Raw genomic sequence first — 23251 nt, forward strand, 5'->3', positions numbered from 1 at the left:
GGATTTCAAAATATTAGAATTGCCCCTTTGCTATGTTCAAGGCACAATTCATATTGTTGATTTGCATATGAGACACAGCGGATACCACCTCATTCAACACAGCTTAACTAACAAAACATCTCAGATATCAGTAATTAATTTCATTATGGGTGCTTTTAAAATTTATAACCAAAACTGTTGCCTCACATCCTGAGTGTAGTTTGTGATAAATACAGAAAGAAAATTCCAATATAATTCACTGCACTCCCAGTTACATAGGTGGACAAGGTGCAAACACCAAAGCTTTTGATTAATTGGTACGCAGCCTTTAGCATGTCCAGTGTTTACGCAAAACAGGAAGCTCCACACAGTTTATTTGTTACAAAAAGTCTTCATTTATGCACTAAATGGTTTCATTTCATCTCATCACAAGGTTTGCCTCTGCCATCCTCATCTGAATTATCTTTAGCCATAAAAAATTTTCGCACTACATCTATCCACCCCATCTAAAGGCTCTTCTACCTTCAACTATTCTATGTGCTAACTGTGCCATCACAGCATCTTCTCGCCATTGGTACATAGCTAAATACTCTGAATCATGACCACCCTGTATGTGCACATTTTACAAGATCAGGAGATCTTAGAAACACATATGCCTTTCCAATGATGTCTTTGCACCATAAGAAAAAAAAAAATTTTTAGTCAAGGTAATGTGTCTAATAATTTTCCTAATCCTAGGTTAATGAGAAATCATATCAACAAAAATGATTTATGCATCAAACATTTTTTTTACAAAACACCAACTAAGGTATAGTAATATTAGTATGAAAAAAGAAATAATGAAATTACCATCTGTAGTTACAGTCAAATTATTTTCAAGTACAAATCAGAGTGTATAATCCCTCACCAGGTTGTAAGAGGAAAAGTGACAATGGAATTAAAGCCACATTCACTGGTATCCTATTTCTTGTGGATCATTTGCTTGGTAAAAGGAGTGGCATACTTCATGTAATAATTCAAGCTCCATATCAAATAACTGTAAAGTATACTAAAAAAAATCTATTATCAAATCTTTATAATAAATATTCTTTCCTATCTTTAAGAGTAGAATGAAGTGGACTTACAATTATTGGCAGTGACAGGAGTTTCCAGTCTCAAAAATGTAAACCCATAAGTCTGTCTATGAGATATCACAAACTTAAAGTATGCAAGCTACATAAATTATACTCCGACTAACGAGACTTGGCCATGAAATGATCAATAGCAAAAGAAACTTTTACAGGATGAGCAGCTACCTAACACAGGCTGTCTTAAGCCTAACCAATTACGAGTCCCAGATTTAGGCTCAGACTAGCAATTATCTATCCCCAACCTGTGGCACCTTTCATCCCTTACCTCTGCCTGTTTACCAGCATTCAGTTTTCATCATTTCCATTCCATTTGAATTTGGAATGGCAATCTAAATAGCTGACAAGGGTTTAAAGAAATGACTTCAACATAATCAGTAAATATTGCTATATGAGTAGCCAAAGTCTGTCCTTAATTCAACCAACCTATAGTTTACTAACTTACTTGCTCAAGAAAAATCAGTTATGTGGATGTCAAATTATCCAATATTATTCTACAAAACAAATTTTATGGGAAAAAGCAACTTCCCAACAAATAAATAATTTTCATTTGTGTTACACTGGTTGCACAAAATAGCTATCTTGACATTGTTTCCATATTTACATGGATTTGAGCTAAGAAACCAAGACTTCATCTAGGCCTGGCTGGTTGTAATGTATAATAGAGTAAATCCATTCATTACATCATGGTTTATGCTTCAAGTAATATTAGCTCTACTAATTATCATTTCAACGTTAGTCAGTGTCATGGTTACACCATCCTCCGGAAAAATTCTACTGCCATTAAACCCAGAGCTTTATAAGTCTATCTATGTACAGCAAACCTAGTGTCCTTCCACCAAGGAAAATACTGAGCTGCAGTGTACAGTACTCAAGGGCTTCAAAATTAGTCGTATGCAAAAAAAAAAAAAAAATTACCATTACCATATGAAGGGTAAACAATCTTCAGTCATCAACACTAAACAAATAATGAGAGGAGACCTATGTAAGTTTTTAAGCTATTTAATGATTCTGGGGACGAAAAAATCCAAATTCTTCCTCTCTGCACTTCTAATTGCTAAATATTCTAAATATCAAGTTCTGGATAGAAACTTTAAACAATATCTCTACTACAGAACATCATCAGCTTTTTACATCTAAAAAGTTTGGGATTATGAATTAGATATTTTGGTGTTATAATGTGAAGCCTCAAGGATGGCACTAATTCTCGTGAAGAAATTTTTGGAAACAGATGCGAGTACAAATTCTGTTAGGTAGTCAAGTCTGTAATTCATTTTAAATGTGGACACAATAATTTAACACAAATACTTGAAGCATCCCACATTAACTTCTTGGAAACACATTGAAGTCTGCTGTTGACTGTACTGAGTCAGTTCCTTCAACCCCACATGAAACTCAAAAGGACCAATTTGAAGCTGGATGATCATGATGCTGTCTTTGCTAAAACTTTCAAAATCAATAGCAGCATGACTTTTGGGACATAATCGTTTTGTTGCTGACTCAATTGGCTCAGAGTAAAGAAAGAAAATTGCTCATACTAGAAAATGCTGAAGACCAGAAATGGTTCATATCAAAAAGAAAAAAAGGCCACAAATTTACTCCATAGTGTCACCTTTCCCGCAAAATTTTGGCTTTTTTAAATCTAACTATTCATATATCTATTGCTCATTCCACTGAGAACCACGTAAAGTCTCTATTTATCTCTGTTCTTGCGTGCTTACACCATTCTAAGCATTCTTCGACCATTTATCTCCCTCCAGTACTCTTGACACTATATTTCCCCATGTCAAAAGTGGTCTTCCCTCACACCAACCCCCTTAATTGTACATTCTCCTTCTTAGCTACCCATTTTGCATTCTTTCTACATGCCCAAACCACCTCAAGGTATAAGCCATACCACATCCTCCTCTCAAATAGCTCATTTCCACAGCGTGGATTCTTGACCCATGACTCATCTCATGTCCAAATTTCGGATGATTCACTTCCATACTTACACCTTTGCCCTTCATTATTCTATTAAGGTACCCAATGACTCTTCTACCCTGTACTACTCTCTCCCTTATCTCTTCTTCCATGTCACCAAACTTACCCAAGATAGCTCCTAAATACTTAAATTCTCACACCTCTTCCAGTCTTTCTCTCCCCCTTATCTAGAACAAAGATTAGTACACTTTCTTTTTTCATAATATAAAGCTTTGCAGAATCTATACTTTCACTCTATTCCTTTCAAACACCATTTCCTTACTTTTACTCAAATTTACCTTCAATCACCTATGCTTACACACATCATATAAGACACAACCCTCTACAACTCCTCTCAGCAAACAACATAGTATCATCCGCAAACATGCTTGTCACTAGTCATCACACCCCATCATCACAATTCATCTCTGCACCCATTTTTCCTTGTTTTGCTTTCACCTCTCTTACCACTCAATCCATATATGTGTTAAAAATCCACAGTAACATCACACAGCCCTGCCTCATCCCCACATGTATACTGAAACTTTTCCTCAACTCCATCCACTCACACATGCATTTGCTACTATATAGAAAGCATTTACACCATCCAACAGTTGTCCCCCTACCCCATACATCCTTAACACATGCCATAAAGCATTCCACTTAATTCTGTCATACACTTTCTCAAGATCTGTGCAAGCTCCATACAACCTCTCTTTTTGTTAATCACTTTTCCAAAGCCATTTTCACCTCAAAAATCTGGTCCCCACATCCCCTACCTTTCCTAAACCCCCTTGCTTCTCACGTATTTTGCATTCAATCACTTACATAACTATCAGTCAACACTTGCATACACTTTTCTTGGCGTACTTAACAGAATTATTCCTCAATAATTACTATACAGTCATTGTACCTTTTCCTCTGAATAAATGAATAATAATAGCTTTCACCAAATCCTCAGACACAAGCCTGTTTCCTTTCTATAATTACATACCAAATGCATTCACTCTATTACATTTTCTTCTCCATACTTCAGCATTTCAGCCATAATCCCAACCACTCCAGGTGCCTTTCCCACCTTCAGCCTCACTATTGTTTTTTCTACCTCCCTTCTTGCTACAGACCTTTACGCTTGCATCCTTTTCCTCCCATCCTCCATACCCATGGATATAACAACTGCCACCGTACCTTCACCCACATTCGTCAGCTCTTCAAAACCCTCTTTCCGCCTTCCTTTCACTTCCTCCTCTTGATTCAGCAACTCCTCATTCTTACCCATTAATGATTTTTCCACTCCTACCTCCACCTCTTTCCTTTTTCACCCCCTTCCAGAATAATTTCTTATTTTCCCTAAACTTATCACTCAACTTTCTTCCAATATCTTCACCTACTCTTTCTTTACTTTCCTGTCAGCTTCTAAACATTCCACTTACATATCTTATATTCCTCCCACTCCTCTGCTGAACATAATGGTGCATACCTTTCAAGCAATCTACCATATGACTTTTTCTTCTCTTCCACAACATTTCTAATCTCATCTGTCCAACATGCATTTCCCTTTTTATTCCAAAATCTCACAACTGTATATGCAATTACTAATTAAACCACCTTTAAGGTCTTTCTCTAAACATTTCAAACACCTTATTCACCCATGACTGCATACCTACATTTACAGCACTTCCAACTAAACTTTCAGTCACCCTCCTTTCATACTCCCTGCATTCTTTCTGACTGATCTCACTTGTCAACACTTTTATCTGACCACTCTTCCTCACACCATACCTCCACTTCCCACTAATCCTCACCCCTGTACAAGAACCATGAACTGGTCAGTTTCCATAGAATCTTCTCACATCTAGGAAAGCCCTTCTCAACATTTCATCCACTGCCACATGGTCAATCAAATCCCTCTGTTCTTTTCTTCCACCATTTTTCATCCATATATACCTATGGACATTTGACTCTTTAAATGAGGAATTCTAAGAAGTTTACAAGGTTAAAGTACAGGTGACTAAAGACAGTACCTAATTCACCAACAATCTAATAAACTTCTCTTCCCAACTTGATTCTTCAGCTTTGCCACATAAAATGAAAATATCCGGCCAGCAAAATTCCATTAACTGCAAAGCCAACAAAGGGCACTATTCATAGCAACAAAACATTTATCTACCTTTTCATTAGGTACAGACACATCAGCTTCCCATGATCAGTTTGATTTGAAGTTTGCACAAGTTGAAACTGAACGCTACTGAAACGGAGAACTGAATATTGTTAAGCTGCCAAGGTTCAAATGCAAATTTGGAGGTGTTTGACTTAATGGCTCCAGCCAATGTTGTTACTTGGAGAATTTATTCCTGTCTTATAACTAAGCTTCTAAAGCTGTCTACATGCCCAATATGAAAAGTCAGAGAAGCAGGTCTAGGTGGCTTGCTTATTAGTTACACACAATACAGTATATAAATTTTTTTTATTCATAAATATTACTGTTTAGTTTTCAAAGTGTCTGAACAATCAAATCTGTGTTCCATTAAAGGACATTAATTACAGAGGGGAGAAATATATGCATATGATTATTATCATGATACAATTTCAAAAGTGGTTAGCTATCTGATTATACTGAAAGCATATAAAATAATAGCACTACCAAATAGCAATTCTTTCATTCAAATATTACAAACACTGAAGAACAATTAAAGAATAAAACAGTAATGACAGTCACTGAAGGTCCTTAATGAAAATGGTCAATATATTAAGGAACCAAAAGTCTCCTAATCCTGGTTATGGCAGCAGCTAGGAATGCAACATGGCATGTAGCAGCTGAATACTCTTCATGTACTTTTTGTAGGCGTGGCAGCACTTCCTGTAATGATGTCCAGGCTTGTTTCCGTAGATTTTCAACCTCAGTGGGTGTAAGAGTACGAGAAACCCCAACTTCCCGTCCTGTAAGATCATCTTGAGCTGGGCCAGGGGCTGATGGTGCATGGCAAATGAAGTATTCTAAGTGTCTCCATAGAAGGAAAGCAGCAGACTCGGCACAATGAACAGCAAGCTGCTCCTGACGTCGATGCAAGGCTACAACTTGACTTAAATGCTCCTCAGCCAATCTTCGTACAGCTGCAGGGGAGGCAGCATCAGCTAAAGCACTACTCACATACTGACGAAGATGTTCAACTGGTTGGTTCCCTTCCAAGGCTTGCAAGTGAGCAGTTGCAGTTTCACGTGCACTTCTAGCCACAATGAAATGATGGCTGACCTGACTTGCACATTCCACCAAAGTGGCCAAAGATAATGGCCGTCCTACAGCTCCAGTGGGTATTCCATTATCCATGGATGCACGAAACACTAATGTAATATCACGAGCAGCAGTTCCACCATGAATCAGACGGGCTGTGGCATAATTTAGAACAGCAGCTAGAGTAGTTAAAGTTGCAGTACGGGCCATTTCCTTTACATTCACCCCTTCCTCATTTTCTGGCAGTGTGTCCAGAGCAGCAGCTAAACGGCTTTGTGGTAATATATGTGGTAACAAAGCTATGAGTAACTGCTGAAGTCGTGTTGCTTGTGCTCCAGATTCTAGCTCAGATGGATCTGTGGCTGTAATGGGACCAGTAGGAGCAGCACCTGCAACAGCTGCTGAAAGAAGTGCTACTTCCTCTAAAGCTTGCAAAGATGGAATACCAGGTACACAAAGACCAGAGGCAAGAGCCTCACCATGAGCAGCTAAAAACCGTAACAAATGGGCAGTAGCAGAATAATTATCACTACCTAAAGATGTAAGAACTGCCAAGTAAACTCTTAAGGCAGCCATCAACACAGTTTGATACCTCTGTACTGCACTCGGAATAAACTCTTCATTACCAGAAGAGTGCAAGGGTTGAGTTGGACGATAGTCCAAGGCAACCATCTCTGACAAACGGGTAGTTAACCGAGACTGTAGTAACTGTTGAGCTCCAGCAGGAGATAATGCTAAACGGGCTAATAGAGACATTCGCGCTTCATATACATAAAGTGGTCTTAAATCATCATCATCAGTTGTTAGCAGAGATATAAGCTGTCGATCATCTGTTCTTAGGGCATCTAAAAGGCGGCGCAAATGTCCATGATCAGTCAGATGTGACAACAAGAGAGAGTCACTTGTAAGAGGAGCAGCACGCTGTTCCAAAGCAGCAAGGGCACTTAGGCAAGTCAATGCTAGTACTTGACAAACGTGATGACCTCCACCTGCTTCCACAGCAAGAACATCAACCAACTGTGACAATTCTTCACGCACTACTTCATAATTTTCACGGTGAAACTGTTCCTCCTGGGTTTCACGTGGAGCCAATAACAAAGAATGATAACTATCTACATCCTCCCCAGTCTTGTCTATGGGATCAGCACGTATCTGCAGGTAGTTGAGGAGAGCAGCATACATGGAGGCCCGAACTCCTTGACTACAATGTTTGAATCGTGCAACACATTCAACAAGTCCACGCAGGACAAGCTGCAAAGAAGACGGAAATTCAGCTTGAACAGCAGAACTTCCACTATCTAACATTGACACATACTGTGGATGATGATGTGTTGGTCTTGCATGAAGAGTTCGCAGAGTGGTTACCAACATCAGCAATGTTGATACCAGCTGTGTTGTCAGCGAAGGAAGGGCAGAGTCATCTAGAAGACGACGAGTCAGATCATGGGTAAGTGTATGGAGGAATGTGTGATGGGTTGCAGTTTCTATTAGGTCTGGGGGGGTTACAGCTACAACTACCTCCACAACTTGTCTCCAACCCTCCAAGAAATGTTTGTGAGCAAACAACAATGCCCTTGTCTGGTTCAGAGTTAATGCATGTTCCATAACCAATTCCAATTCTGCTTGTAACGGATCACGCTGAGTTATTGGGGCCCCAGAACCTCCCTCTTGTAGCAAGGCCGTCAACTGTTGGTGTAACATCTTAAGACTAACCATGGGACCTTCGGGAGAGGGGTTTTCACAGCTAGTAATAAGTTCTGATGCCCTTGTGAAATATTCACATTGTAAAGGTGGTGGAGGCTCAACACTGAGATCAACAGCATCTAGTAAAGTAAGAAGTGGGCCACGTCCACCACTAATACCACCAACCCAACCCTGAGAAACATCAAGGGGCTCTTGCTGAGGCAATTCTGCTCCAGCTACTAACAAGTGAATCAATCGTGCTAACTGTGATCTCTGCTGGTGTACTGCATGATAGCGTAGTTCTAATCCAACGCAACGCAAGATCCAACCTTGAGATAACAAGCGAAGTCTTGAATCAGTTTGAGGTAGACCCATAGTAGCAACTGTGCGGTACAACAAATCTTGAGAGGATCGTAGATAACGTAGTGTGGGTGCTGAGGTATTTGTGTCACTGCAAAGTTCATAGATAAGTCGGTAGGCAACTTCATTAAGATTGGGTGGGCATGATGGTAAAGCAGCTATTATGGCATGCAGTGTTGTGCGAGGATACCCACGGGCCCCAGCATCAAGTAAATCAGAACGTAAAGTAGTCATGCCATCTGCTGTATAACCAAGCAGAAAATGGGCCACATTTGGTGCTGGAAGTGGAAGATATTTTAAAAGTAAATTCAAGGCTGCATCTGCAGCATCCAAGTGTTCTGGAATGTCTAATGCAGCATGGTCTATCACTTCTACAAAACTGTGTCTGACTGTAATGGCTGTAGTTGCAGAAGCAGTGAGTAAAGAAAATAGATGGGTCTGTGAACTGGGTCTTGCAGCAGAACAGGCTAAAAGTCGACATGCTAAGGCAGCATGGTTAGGTAGATCTTGATGATGGCCCACAAGACGCACTACATTTAGAAGATGATCACTAACTCCTGTATGGACATTGATTCCCATAAGCAAGCGCTCCACACCAAGCACTACTTCTGGGTTGGTTGATGTCCCAAGAACCAAGTGCTGCTGTTCCTGTGCAGCCAGTAATAATTGCAGTACTAACAACAGACTGGCATGAAGATCCTTCTGACCTGATACATCCTTATATTGTTCTAATATTTGAACCCCATCATGTAATACTGACAGAACTTGTTTCTGAAGCTGGGACTCCTGTACCAAATCCAAAAGGATTGAGTGACCTGGAGGCGGTCCAGCTCTTTGATCAACCAATGCTGGAGTCAGCTGAAGCTGTTCTGTTAATAACTGGTGAAGAAGTTCTAAGCAGCCATGAGCTACGGCCCAACGTTCACCTGCATCACGATAAGCACGAGAATCATGACGCAAGAATATTCTGTCTCTCACCATATCAAGGTATGGACGAAACCCTGGCTGTCGAGTGGCAGCACCAAGCATTGGAGGAATACCAGCACGAACCAAAGTGCTCAGTAATTTGAGAACTGCTCGAGTTAAGGGAAACTCCTCCCTACTACTTTCTACTTCTTCAATGTCAACAAGTAAACCTCGTGGTTGGTATCCTGCTACACCTTCCTGAATGGGAATCAGTCCACCTCCTTCAACTAACTCCCATACTCTTTGAGCTAATGCTGGGGTTCGACTAAATGACGCAAGAGTATTTACAAGTTCTACCTTGAGCATCAAAGGCACTGCACACGTTAACAAGCCAGTGCACACATAAAGTGGTGCCCAATCAGCATTGTCGCACAGTGCAACACGTGACAACTCATCCTTCTGAGCTACCATAGTAAGTAACTGTAACACTGCTGAAAGCCCCTGTACTTCTTGAGGGGTGATACCTCGTGGTGTTCCACGTGCTCGGTACATGGTATCCATTGCTCCAGGCTCTTCACTTCTCAGATTGTTGTAATACTGGGTTAATGCTGTCATAAAATGCTCCCAAGCCAAATTACTACCCTGGGAGAGTGGCTGGCTATTCATTCTTAAGAAGTTATAAACATAATGTGCAGATCGTGGAGTTGTGGCTAAGCTTGTAAGAAGGTTTACATATGGTACAAACAAAGAAGGAGGCAAAAAATCTCCAGGAAGTCGTACAAATTTGAATAAAGCCATCTGACGAGTTCCTTGACCACGATACTGAAGAGTTGCCGTGGGAAGGATTTCACTCGGACACCAATAATCCTCCACTAACTCACCACACTGTCCATCTTGATATAAAGCTGCCAAACAAGTCAGAAGCTCTTCAAATGGTTGATCTAAATTCGTTGGAGGCTGCAGACTCTCTCTCAGATTTGCTGTGATCAGTCTTGAGTTTTCATCTGCTCTGTTCTTCATGGCCTTCACCCGCTCAGGAACATTGATAATGAAATCAGAGAGGACTGCATGAAGACGCTGGCAGTAAAAAGTGTCAAGTGGAGTGTTTTTCTTGGACAGTATGGAATTCTGGATGAATGAGAATACCTTTCCCTTCAATGCATCATCTAAAACGGAGTCCTCTTGCTCTAATATTGCATCAATATCTGCTAGCTGAGTAGCAACAGCAATTTGCCTGAGATTAGCAAGACTGACAGTCCATGCTAACTGTACTATAGCTTTTAATCCTGGTGTTTCCCAAGCTTGATCTGATCTTACCTCACGGTGAATTTCTTGTACAAAAGTTCTGTCACTTGTTATTGGGAACTGAGTTAGAGCTTCTGTCATATCTTCAGATGTCAACAGGTGTCCAGCCTCTAAACTGTACAAAAGAGCCATGAGCAGAGCCATGTTCACTGGATCTAGAGACCCATCACCAGTCTCTGTCAACTTCACTTTAGATATATGTGCTAAGAGACGTCGGCATTCATCTTTTTTTAAAGGGGTTTGTGCAGCCCAGCAAAAGAGTGTATCTGCCAGCAAACTACGTACTGCTAGAAATTTATCTAACACCATTTTCCTGTGCTTAGCATCTCCTAAAGCACGATTCTGTTGAAGAAGTTCTATTTCCTTAGTAATATCCATTGATGTAATTAGTTCTAGAATCCTATCAACCAGACTAATGTTAAGAATAGGTTCGAGATACCTGGTAATACTCTGTGACAGTTCTTCATTATCAGGGAGTAAAACCCAAGAAATTCCCTGGCGAGCCTGAACCAAGGTCTTCAGAGCATGAGCCAAGTTTACTCGACTGTCATAATAAAACAAAATTGCAATTAACCCCCTAGGAACTCCAGGGTAGAGTGTGGATTCCTCTTCAGCTGACTGCAAGAGAGACATTGCCGATGTCTCGCTCATGTTGAACATATCAGATATGATGACAGCCTCTTTAACAAATGCTTCAGACAATTTGGTTGGAGCTGCATGACCTGGCAAAGTAACCAGCTCAGTGACAGAGCGCTGTAGTGTTGACCTGTAATGTATAAACATTTCAAACAATTATCAGTGAAAACACACTGCAATATAAAAATTCATCTGTTAAACTATTTACATTTAAGCCATTTCCTATTACCAAGCCTACTTGTTAGGCAAGTTACAAACAAACTATTCATAAATAATTTGTCATGGCCCAACTCCATTCCTTCCATTACTGGCAACTTGACAGTAATATTCAAATGAAGCATATGCCACATGAACGGGAAAGGAACATAAACGATGGCAAGTGGACACAGGAATGGAATGACTGTGGCATAAAGAGTTGCCTTACTGTATAACAACTAAATAACAGGAAACATTGTACCAGATAGATTAGAGCAAATACAAAAAAATTCATCCAAAGCAAGTGAAGTAAACCATTAAGGTGAGTAGATAAGAGATTAGGAGGAACTTATTACTCAGAGAGGACCTTAATTAATGACCCATGTTCAAACACATACTGCTGAACAATAACATTGTTGCTAGGTACAAGGTTTGAAGTAAAAAATATCACTAACATTTGGGATTTGTTACTTCAAATTGTTACATTCACAATTCACAACCTATCAATGGAGGAATGAGAACAGAAACATTAATTTCAGAACCAAAAGTTACATTCAAAACTGAATTTGCCCTTTTTAAAAGCCTGAATTTACGTGGGCATCTGCTAGCAGTCATCATGACCTTGCAATAAATAAATAAACCTAATTTCATTTTAGAAGTTGTAGTTCCATCCTAGCCATACATTCTATCTCACCAATGATAATACTACTAACCTTTCATTAGCATTCTTTTGTGGGTTACGCAGGAGAGAGATAAATGTGCTGCGGTGTCGCTGCAAAGCCAGCTCTAGATCATGTCCTGCTTCTAGTGCCTCTGGTGTGCCTCCACTTGTGGCACTAGTTTCTACCGCTCGCTGCACTGCCTGTGCTAGGGCCACCATTGATGCCCACATCCCTTTATCTAAAGAAAGGAGATGACTTAAAACCAGGTACCTAGGTGGAACTGAATAAAAGAAATCAATATATCATAAACTTTCTGTCCACTGAAACCATGATGTGAATCACCTGTCATGTCTCAAACCAAGCTGGGAGTTTGAAGGGCACCATGATGTGTTTGCAAATATTTAACAACAAATGCTAATAAAAATATCAGGTTTAGTAGCTATCTGAAAAGGTTATACAAAAAACTTTGCAGAGTCTGCCTTAACATTTTCAAACATTATATACTCTTGAGATAGTATAACAAAAATTTAATGATGCACTGAAACATTGAAGCTGATTTTCTTTTGAAGTAAATTAAACACAAACTTTGAAGGGATATCAGGAAAATTTGTGAAAATCTTTAGTACATGCCCTAGTTCCAAAGTAATAATAAATAACTTTCAGAAATTAGAAAAATTAAATTGCCTATTACAAAAATACACAAATAAAAGTAAAACATATCCAAAAATCAAATACTGGACAATGGCAACAAAGAACAGAAAAAAGTTCCAAAAAAGTCTTTCTTTCTGTATATTCTGAATTCTTTCTGTATATTCTCACTTGTATATTAAGTAATGTATATCGCAGAAACAGCCCCTCTAAGCATAAATAGTGGCACCTCAACAAAGCTGTCTGGAATTACTTATATAACTTCTGACTTTCTTTGGGTAAATTACCATCTCTTATGAGGTGATGCTTCTGTTTCCACCCAACAAATAGAAGAGGTTATTCTTGTAAGAATGGTAGCATTTATCCCTTCTTCCTCCAAGACAGCCTCTTCATCCAGTCCATGGTTCAACTGTTCCTGTTCTGAGGCCATTCAGGCAATGGAACAGGCATATCAGGCTTGGAAAATCTCTCCTTCCTCTGGCTCTCATTCAGCCTTTATCACTACACATGTTATCCATAAGGTGAAGCTTTCCTTTACTCAAAGGATGTCCGATAACCTCTCCTCATCATCCACTGATAGGGCTCTCTGGTCTTTAGCTGGAGACATCTCTAACAACTTCTGTTGCTCTACTTTTCCTTCAATTTTCCGTTCTAATGGTACTGTAGATGTGTCAGCCACAGACAAAGCAACTCTCTTTGGTTCATGTTTTCCTCTAACTCCACTGTAGATGACTCTAACATTCCTCCACTTCCTCATGCTCTTCTTACTAATCCTATACCCCTCCCTGTATTCTCTTTACAGACTGTCTGAAAAACTGCTGTGGTGTCCGAAATGAGAGGGTCAGGGAGAACGGTTTGATAAACAGAGAAGAGGTACTGCAGTTTCTCCCTCAAATCTGACTCACTTCCCAGGCCCTCTCTCCAAAACTCTTGCATTCACCTCCCTAACCCACCCATCCATAAACAAATTCAATCAACCAAGGGGACATCACGCCTGTACATCACCTCCACAATGTAAGGAATCCATTAGTACGACTTTGTCAAAATCTATCCACCAGGACATTGACGTCCATTCACTTTCTGGTGAATTATTCAATACATTCCTAATCTCATAATTTGCCACTATACTTGTTTAAAATCTATACTAGCATATGGTATGTGCAACTAGGATATGCTATATGCTTACAAGACTGGGTATGCTATGTACTGACAAACCTATGCTATGTGCTTTACACGTTACAGTATGCTATGCTACTTTAAACAAGCTATGATATGTGCTTACAAGGCATTGTCTGCTAAGCTACGCTAAATACTGCAAAGCTAAGCTAAACTAAATACTGCAAGTTAGATACTGCTAATCTAAATACTGCTAGGCTAAGCTACGCTGAATAAAGTTGTTTCTAGAGTTAAATACGTCGTTACGTTTATGTATGAGATAGCTGGGATAAGCTAGGCCAGATTAAGATGAAGGTATCTAGTAAAAGCTATGTAAAATTGTTTACCTAAGATGCATTTACCTTAGTTGTTCAGCCAGGGTGTACCAAGTCAAACTAGGTTATCTACCCTCGGTATACCGACGGTCGTTCTTACTACACTTTCATACTATTACAGTATCAAGAAAGTCATATGTCAATCTATGCCTAGAAGGGCCTCATGTTGAGACGGGTTCACCTCCCCGTTATATTACCTCAAAGATAATTTCCTCAACCATTCTACATCATCTCTATGCAACAACTTAGTCTTCACACCTCTGTACTTACTTGTGGAGGCCATTGTAGAATTATAGAAACATATTTCAAAGAAAAAAAGGACAGAATAAGCAGTCGGCGGGAAGTCCCGTCTTGTATTTTGTAAACAAACAAATGAAGGTGATGATCGTTCACGTCCAACGGTAACTACTGTTTAATGATATATATTCTGTTAATATATTATATAAAAAGGGATTAATGCTGTATACATATACACATTATATATCTAGCGTGAATTTCAAAGACTCTATATTGCTAAAAAATGTATATAATCGTTACTATTGAGAGTTTTAGATTTAGGGTGCGTTCTGATGGGAAATACATATTAACATTCGCTGTTTTAAACTTTTAAAATGACAAGAAGAAATTCTTCATTTGATTTAAAAAGTTTTTATATCTTTCCTGCATGATTTCCTGACCTATTTCTAGATACTCTGCTTGGAGACTCAATTCTATTCAATAATTCTATCACAGTTCTCTTACTTGCGAGTCTGAATTCAGCTTCAAAATGCATTCAAAATGTTGCAGATCTTGAGTAACATGTAGATTGCTTACCTGACATTCAGTTTCAACTTGTAATGTGGGAAGCATTATTACTCCCTTTCATCAAGCCTAAACCATATTTCATCACGTGGTGAAAGGTTTTTCCAACTACATTAGGCTTATTTTTCTCAGCGGGAAAGATTTATCTTAACAGAATTAGTGTATTTAACAACTATTCTATTGAAGAATAAGAAAATATGAAGCATGGTTCAAAGGAACAGTAGCGTAGGGTTGACCGGCACATTACCAAAGCAATTATAACATCTTATAGGTTACGTATAAATAATGATATAAGAGAAGCCCAGCTCTCTAGATGTCAGCTATAATGAAATGAGAAAAGCCTAGCCAAGTCTCTAATGCAGCTCATATTAGTGAATAAAATCTAATGGTACTCAAAATGTACCTATCCCTCTAAGGTTTGATGCCTTTCTGGTTGTATAACCTGTTAACCTATCCTTATCTATCCCAATCTCATACTTTATTAATGAATATTCCGATAGTGCATTAAGTGTAAGAATGATACCATAGTATTTTTTTTCCGCCGTAGGCTGATAATACAGCATTAATGTCTTGTCTCTAAATGCTGACTTTTTATGAACACTAAATAAAATAGATACGCTACCAATCTTATCTACGTTATTAATGGCGTCGATACGAATAAATCAAATGGTGTTGCTGTCATGCACATATCGTGACTATTATTACTGTGCATGTTATATGATTCACATATGTTGACAGGTCTGATCACACGGATGTTAGGCGGTAACAGGACTCTGCCTGCATGAGATTATACAACAAGTCAAGGGTCACCTTCTGGGAACCTGCATTATCGTTTAATGAAGGGAGATAATAAGAGTATAGTCTCGAGGAACGTCTGTCTCTTCTTGAAAGAGTCCATCATTACCCTGCTACTTGGAAATAGCGCAGCAGGAGCTTCTGGTCCCTTTAAAGACACTGATGGACTGATAAATATGCTGCAAGTCCTTCTCCGTAATACTACAGACAAATCCATAAAGACGTAAACTACTTCAGAGTTCTTAACTGACTTATCTACCAAGAAAAATGTAGCTAAACTTACTGTTACGAAATTTTCGCCTTTTCTCCCACATCATAGGGAAGATAGTAGGGGGAATCCGACGAGAACCTGGACGCATCTCAGCCATAACGACGACGTGGATGATGTCTGACAGTTTTCAATTCGCCTCGGAAAAAAAAAAAAAAAAAACGTAAATGAATAAACTAATAAATATTTCCAATTCTGATTAAAGTAGTTTTATATATCACCAAAGTAATCTCAACTTTCAGATTCAATACCTATTAGATTCGAAATTAAAGAAATTAGCATTCGAACAGGACTTTTGAAATTATACATGAAACTTGAACTCTTCTCGAGTGGCCTAAACTTAAAAACATATTGCAATACTGAAAAAGGTAGGCAATAGCATTGCATACACAAATCTACCGTTCTTAAAAAAAAGATGTTTGTCTAACTGCTTCTGAACCATCTATGCAACCTGACCTCTAATTTTTACTTTCCATAGATAAAACCCAAAATAAACTTAAGTACCAGAGAAAGATAAATAGCTTTGATCAAATCCATGAATCATAATCATCTCCAGCGCAACAGCATACCCTGACATTAAGATAATAGAAATAGATGAAAAAGTGAACTGTTTAACTTGCTAAAAGGAATATAATTTATTTTTAAAATCATCTGTCGATCTCCAAGGTTTACTATACCAGATAGCTGAACGAAACTTAAAATGAGTCGATGGCTTTAAAGAATACTTAAACTTTACTAAAACCTAAGATAGAAGAGAAAAACGGTAACAGTCTTCAACTTTTGAATAAATGAATCATTCTGTAATCAACTCACTCTCATCGACAAGTACAAAATCCTAACGTCCTAAAGACAAAAAGAAATATCCTTTTCTAAAATAAGACATTTTCCTTTGTTATCATTTTGTATCATTTAATAAAAAGCAGCTGCTGTATTTTCTCAAATCAAGTGAATTCGCTAAGTAATGTTCATAATTTTTTTTTCTTTTGGGTGGGGGGCACATCACAGCTGAATAAATTCGAGCAGAGGTATAGCGTTCGTTATTGATTTAGATATTTGAAAATGGAAGCAATGACTGCAGCACGTTCCTCAGACACACCACCCATGTGAAACTGATGAACTAAAGGTGTAAATCTGAATTTCGCGCCATAGTGTCCATGTGGCTGGCGTGACGGTCGGTACCCCTCAGCACCTGCCGAGCTCTGATGGTAAACGTGGGAAGCAACTGTGCTAGGGAGTGTATGGTCTTTTCATTAAAAAGGTGAGGAAATATCGAAGTAGCTTTTGATGATTTTTTTTTCTTCGGACACAAAAAGGTATCTGTCTTTATGTAACGAAAATTTTATTTCCCATTACTAAAAAGGTGGGAGAAAGTTATCGTACACTGATGAGGGAAAATGCTATGAACCTGCCCAGCGCCCATTCAGATGCAGAAGCACAAAACTTTAGCCTTCGTATTATTGAACATTGATGCCAATGATATGATTTCTAGAAATACATTCCTTAAGCTTACCCCATATAATTGACCCGTGAGTTTGGGGACACGGGTAAGAAGGTCAGTTTGGTTTTGGTACTTGAATTGCATATAAGTGGGAGGCCCTTTAATCAGAAAACAGATATGTTAACAGTAACTGGGCTACTTATAAAGAGGCAACAAGATGTGGAAGAGGAGTAATGCAACAAGTGGGGTTAGCCTTACCATCATGGCAGTGGATTTTGATCTGTGCGTTTCAGTCGGCATCGGAAGGTAAGCAACAAATAGCACATATTCTTCCGTAAACTAAAATAAAGAATAACCCAACCTGATCCAAACGTTTGAGTAAGAAAATCCCGATCTTGCTCTATTGAACAGCAACCATCTCACTGTTTGAACTTGATTTGATCCAAGTGGGTCTGGGCTGTCACGCAGCAACATCAACACAGCTAAGAGATGTGTTCTCGTAGGCCCATTGCATGCAAAATGAATTCTCATAAACAACCGTATGTTCATGTATCAACCATGAGATAGGAATATTCATATCTGTCCTCATCAATAATGGATTTATTGTTGAAATGATTAATCATCTGTAGGACACTCGACTTTCCTATTATAGAAAAATATTAATGGATAATCATAAATATTACACATGACAACCAAAAACTAAAGTTCACATTACACCTGATTTGCAGTGAATCAAATACAGCAACTTTAATAAAGTTGCGTAAAGCAGTTAATTCCTGAGAGTTTACAGATAATCTACTGTGAACGGGTTCCTGATTCCGTGATTGCCAGGAAGGAAAATATGCCCAACCGAATCTGATGAGGAAAAAATGGAATCAAGAACACTGTGCAGTCCTTCACAGAACACCTTTACTCAGTCAACAATATAAAAATCATAAGAGAGAATCACCCCAATGCTATCAAAATTATATCATTAAAGTTTTGTCTTGGTACTACTCATCCGTAATGCCCTTAGTGTAGAAGTAATTTAGAGGACACTGTCGGTTTTAAATGAGTATGCTATGTGATACAAGCATGCTCCTAACAATGTATTACCAATTCTCTTCGTATGGAGGTTATCAAACGTTCTTAAACAGAAATGAAAGCTATTTGGATGTAGCCTTATCTTATATTCAAGTTACCCATTAAAGCAGCAGTCACAGAGAACTTCCTAAATGTGCAATGATGAAAAGAAAACGACGACTTTCTAGCATATCGTTTCTAGTTTACCAAGACCTCAGGAACATCGCGTACTTTGGGAGTGAAAATAATTTGCAACATCTTCCCTGAGATAGCATCCGAACCGTAAGAAAGCTGGGAAGGCCTGTAAATGTGTGGGTTAAAAAGGAAAAAGAATTATCAAGCGCGATATAGCAGCCGTGCAGAGGTATTGATTGAACATATCTGTCAGGCGCAACTCTGCCCAATAACAACAGTCGTGGTGGCTCATTCATGAAATACCGAATCTTGTGGAGTCTTGGAGGAAAATTGGACAATGTATCATTAACTGAACCTTAAAGAAAGCCTAATGACGATTTTGTGGAGGTATAATGGCCCATACAGCCAAATATAAGGTAAGAAACTGTAGAATTCTTGTAGATTTCCAATCCAAGTGTTTTCACTTATGGTCTGTAATCATATCTACCATTGTCGTTCTTTATTTTGGTTTAATATCTCTATGTCATGGTAAAACTTGAACGTATTTTCACGCTAACTTACAGCTTGGACCCAAAGGTTGACAAATATAACCTGTTTTTCCATCTGTTTCTGCCCGGTAAATCGCAATTCCAATATTTACATAAATGATACTTTTGAAAACACAGTACACAGAGAGGGAGTTCCTGGAAGTGGAGGAGAGGCCAGGGAGAGGCCAGGTGCCTATCTCCCCAACCTCTCAACATTCTCACTCCCAGCCAGCTATTTCCAGGAAGGCTTCTCCTCCATTGCATCGTGGCCGTTGCTCAGTTTTGTGACATAGTTTGTCATCCTTTAATGAAAAGTTAACTTCCATAGATAAAACGGAAGAGCTGTGATTTTATGAAACGTAATCGTCAAGGAAAACCAAATGGTGGAACGAATTCATCTGAAAAATAAGAAGCGGCTTTAGTTATCTCTGTTTACTGAGTATACAGCCACAATAAAAAATAGAAATACGTTGTCCATTCCCCAGCAGATAACCTAGCATTATGACGTTCATTAAGACAGTTACGAGCAATGCGTATTGTGTTTATGAGTTAATGGAGGTATCCAAAATGTGGTCTGCATTGTTATGCAGTCTGATTAATCAGAATGCTTATCGTAAGCGAGAAACTAATATAAGTGTAGGGTTGTATGTAGCCATTATTTTCGCTATTCAGTTCTTATTTTACTGTTATTTCAACAATTAAGCTGTTCATGTTTTTATACAGCAATGACATTATTATTATTATATTATTATTATTATCATTGTTATCATTATTATTATTATTATTATTATTATTATTATTATTATTATTATTATTATTATAATTATCATTATTATTATTATTATCATTATTATTATTATTATTATTATTATTATTATTTTCATTATTATTATTGTTATTATTATTATTATCATTATTATTATTGTTATTAAACCTTGTCGTGTGGAGAGGTCTTAGGAATTGATATAGCACCTGTAACCAGTATACAGGAAGAAAAATAGCTTATTAATGTAATATGAAAACAACAGTTTTTGTAATATATATATATATATATATATATATATATATATATATATTTATATATATATATATATATATATATATATATATATATATATATATATATATATATATATATATATATATATATATACCATTTCTGTGCTTACAGTTAGCTATTCCTAAAGAAATAAAGTCTCTGAGGTTAATATTGTCGATGCAATGACGAATGAATGTTAAAAATGGCTGACCGGTTGCTCAGGTCTACTGTGTTAAATATTTATACTACGATTTTCCTTTCTAATCCCTTGTTATTCTTCATATCCGCGTCAAGTACTTTCTTTTGGTCTGTTTGCTGCCAAATTATCGTTCTCATTGCGATATCATTGTATACAACAATATCATTGTATATAAATTTGTTATTGTTTGTCGAACTTGTTCTATTTTCGTGACTACTATATTGAATTCGTTTATATTTTTCGTGTACTGTTCTCTTCATCAGTTTTGATGCCTTTTCTCTTTTAGTGTTATATAATCGTTCGTTGATTGAAATATTCTGATTTTTTTTTACACAATTATGGACTGTCGTGTAGTTTTGATAGTTACAATGACCTGGATACTCTAATTCAGTCTTGAGTACTTATATATATCAACCTTATATTTGACTGTTTATATAGGAATCTATTTGCCTGATATACTCTTCATTGTTTCTTACACACTTCTGAAAACATTCATGGAACGTGACATACAGATATTTCATTGAGCTATAGGCTTAAGTAGGTAGTAATCTTTCAGCTTTAGCAGTTCCTTATCTTTACTTATCGATTCATTTATTTCATGAGTATTGCTAGTGGGAAAAAGAATGTTATTCAATCGGAATGCAAACATTACAGACCAAAGCCAGTGTTACCGTCATAGATTTTTAGTCTCTTGAGAAAGGCGGTGATAGCTTGACCTTTGACCCAGCGCTCAAGAGCTTATTAGACGATTTAGTTTCGCAAAAAAAAACTACACATCCTGCTGCAGGGTAATTTTTTTTCTTTGGTGACGATTATAATATGCCACCTACGACCTTAAAGACCCTGACAGTCAATATACCGACAGCATAAACTCTCCTCCATCTTATTTTTTTTAATGTAGTAAGAAAGCTATGTTAATTAAAGCAACGTTAATTAGTAAACAATAATCAAATGGACTCCCTACAACGCATGATTTTTTTCAGTTTTGTTACTTTGCAGTTTCCAAATAGGTGCAGCTTCAAGTTTTTACAAAAAAAAAAAAATGTGAATTAGATGTCTTTACCATCTATGATTTTTTTTCGTATTAGATATAGGTTTTCCCACTGATCATATATATATATATATATATATATATATATATATATATATATATATATATATATATATATATATATATATATATATATATATATCAGTTTCTGCATAAGTACTTTGGTCCTTTTCCTCGATCACAGTACATACACTACAGTGTACATTAGTTGAATTTCCGACAAGACTATTAATTATGGTGACAAGTAATTCCTACCTTAACTGGATGCATCATCAAAGCCTCTCAAACTCCCCGTAAACTTAATTAGCCTTCGGTGTGTATGTGTGTGGTGGATTAGAAGTACCACTTACACAGGCGCCACTCACTGCGACGCAGAGCGGACACGCCGTTCCCCTCATTACTTGTTTAAGTTAATTAAGCTCTACTCTTGTGGTAGATTCTGCTGTCACGACTAGCGTGTCCTACTTTTCACTACATCTGAGGCCGAGTGGTAATTCTAACTGATGTCGTAAACTCGCGGCTAAGTGCAATTGCAGAATTGTTCACAAGTGCCTCTTGACTCATACTTCTGCTTAAGGAATCTAGTGACTAATATAACTTTACATACGTTTGAAGATTGCGTGCGCCTCATACATTCGCGGTTTCATGACTGTAAACCAAAAAAAGTACATATGTGTATATATAAGCACATTCTTACCATTGTAGCAACGTAAATGATTATCTTTTGCGATGAATCTGTTGACAGTAACAGTTAATGGTAGTAAACATCACAGTCAACAGACTTTGTTGTTGTTGTTGTTGAAGAATTTTCTCTGAACATGTTCATGATACGAACGGTTACTTTGTTGTGGTAAGTGGTAACTCAGTCTTATTACATAAGTAAATGAGTCTAGTGCTGTTGCAAACAGTGCCAAGTACTAAAAGTGCTTTTATTTCTGCGAAGGAGTGCTAGGCAGCCGGTGATTGTTCTGGCTAGGCAGCTGGTGAATGTTCTGGCTTGGCAGTCGGTGATTGTTCTGGCTAGGCAGCTGGTGAATGTTCTGGCTAGGCAGCCGGTGATTGTTTTGGCTAGGCAGCCGGTGATTGTTCTGGCTAGGCAGCCGGTGATTGTTCTGGGTGCTTATTTTTTTCGTGGATTGAAATTTTATATTTGTTTTTAACAGGGTGGAACGGTAGAATTAGTTGCAGAGGATATTAAGGGATCCAGTTTTTTGCCCAATTCTGTTGCGTACCTGTGAGTGTTCTGAGGGCAGTTAATTTGTTCATGACCTTTGTGTTCAAGTGTGTAGTCTGGGGAGTAAATGCCATGTGTTTATATTACTATGTGTTTGTTACGGGGAGAGAATTTTGTAACCCTGTTGCCCAATCTCTTTTTTATGTGTGTGTGTGTGTGTGTGTGTGTGTGTGTGTGTGTGTGTGTGTGTGTGTGTGTGCTGTATCCTCAATCTTCTTTAAATACACACACACACACACACACACACACACACACACACACACATACACACTCATATTGACTTACGATTGGTGTATGCTGTTCCACTCCGTCGGGAATAGTATTACGCAGTGAAGAGTTACTTATGTATTGGAATCATGGACAAAACTGAATATTTTAGTTTCTGCGACTGAATCATTCTTTTCTTAACGTAGAGTCCATTCCTTCTTTGAACAAAGAAGACTTTTCCTTCATATCTTTCTCTAACCACTTCATCTTAAATCCAGTAGTGATTATTTTGTTATTTGTTTTTTTTTTT

General features: G+C 37.9%; 2 protein-coding genes across 3 annotated transcripts in view; one reads left to right on the forward strand and one right to left on the reverse strand.

The window, feature by feature from the left end:
* Positions 1–734: 734 nt before the first annotated feature.
* On the reverse strand, positions 735–14572 carry Nup205 (nuclear pore complex protein Nup205). Its single transcript, XM_071669026.1, has 3 exons — positions 14456–14572; positions 12099–12285; positions 735–11320 (listed from the first exon to the last, which is right to left on the reverse strand). Exons 1-3 carry the CDS (start codon positions 14466–14468, stop codon positions 5818–5820), a joined length of 5703 nt encoding a protein of 1900 aa, XP_071525127.1. The 5' UTR covers positions 14469–14572; the 3' UTR covers positions 735–5817.
* Positions 14573–18827: 4255 nt separating this feature from the next.
* Bili (FERM domain-containing protein 8 Bili) overlaps positions 18828–23251 on the forward strand; it is a 44513-nt gene continuing 40089 nt past the window's right edge. For both annotated transcript variants that reach the window (XM_071669030.1, XM_071669034.1), the window contains exon 1: positions 18828–19100. Coding sequence is in view for 1 of the 2 variants with exons in the window: in XM_071669034.1 (XP_071525135.1) it covers positions 19077–19100 (24 nt within the window). In the remaining variant the exon portion in view is untranslated. The remainder of the gene's footprint in view (positions 19101–23251) is intronic.

The sequence above is a fragment of the Panulirus ornatus genome, chromosome 13 (assembly GCF_036320965.1).
Source record: "Panulirus ornatus isolate Po-2019 chromosome 13, ASM3632096v1, whole genome shotgun sequence".
Classification (NCBI taxonomy): Eukaryota; Metazoa; Arthropoda; class Malacostraca; order Decapoda; family Palinuridae; genus Panulirus; species Panulirus ornatus.

Bases quoted from the DNA above. Each gene is read 5' to 3' on its own strand.
- Nup205 (XM_071669026.1), bottom strand. The intron at 11,321-12,098 runs GTTAGTAGTATT...TATACATTACAG, and splicing joins CAAAAGAATGCTAATGAAAG to GTCAACACTACAGCGCTCTG.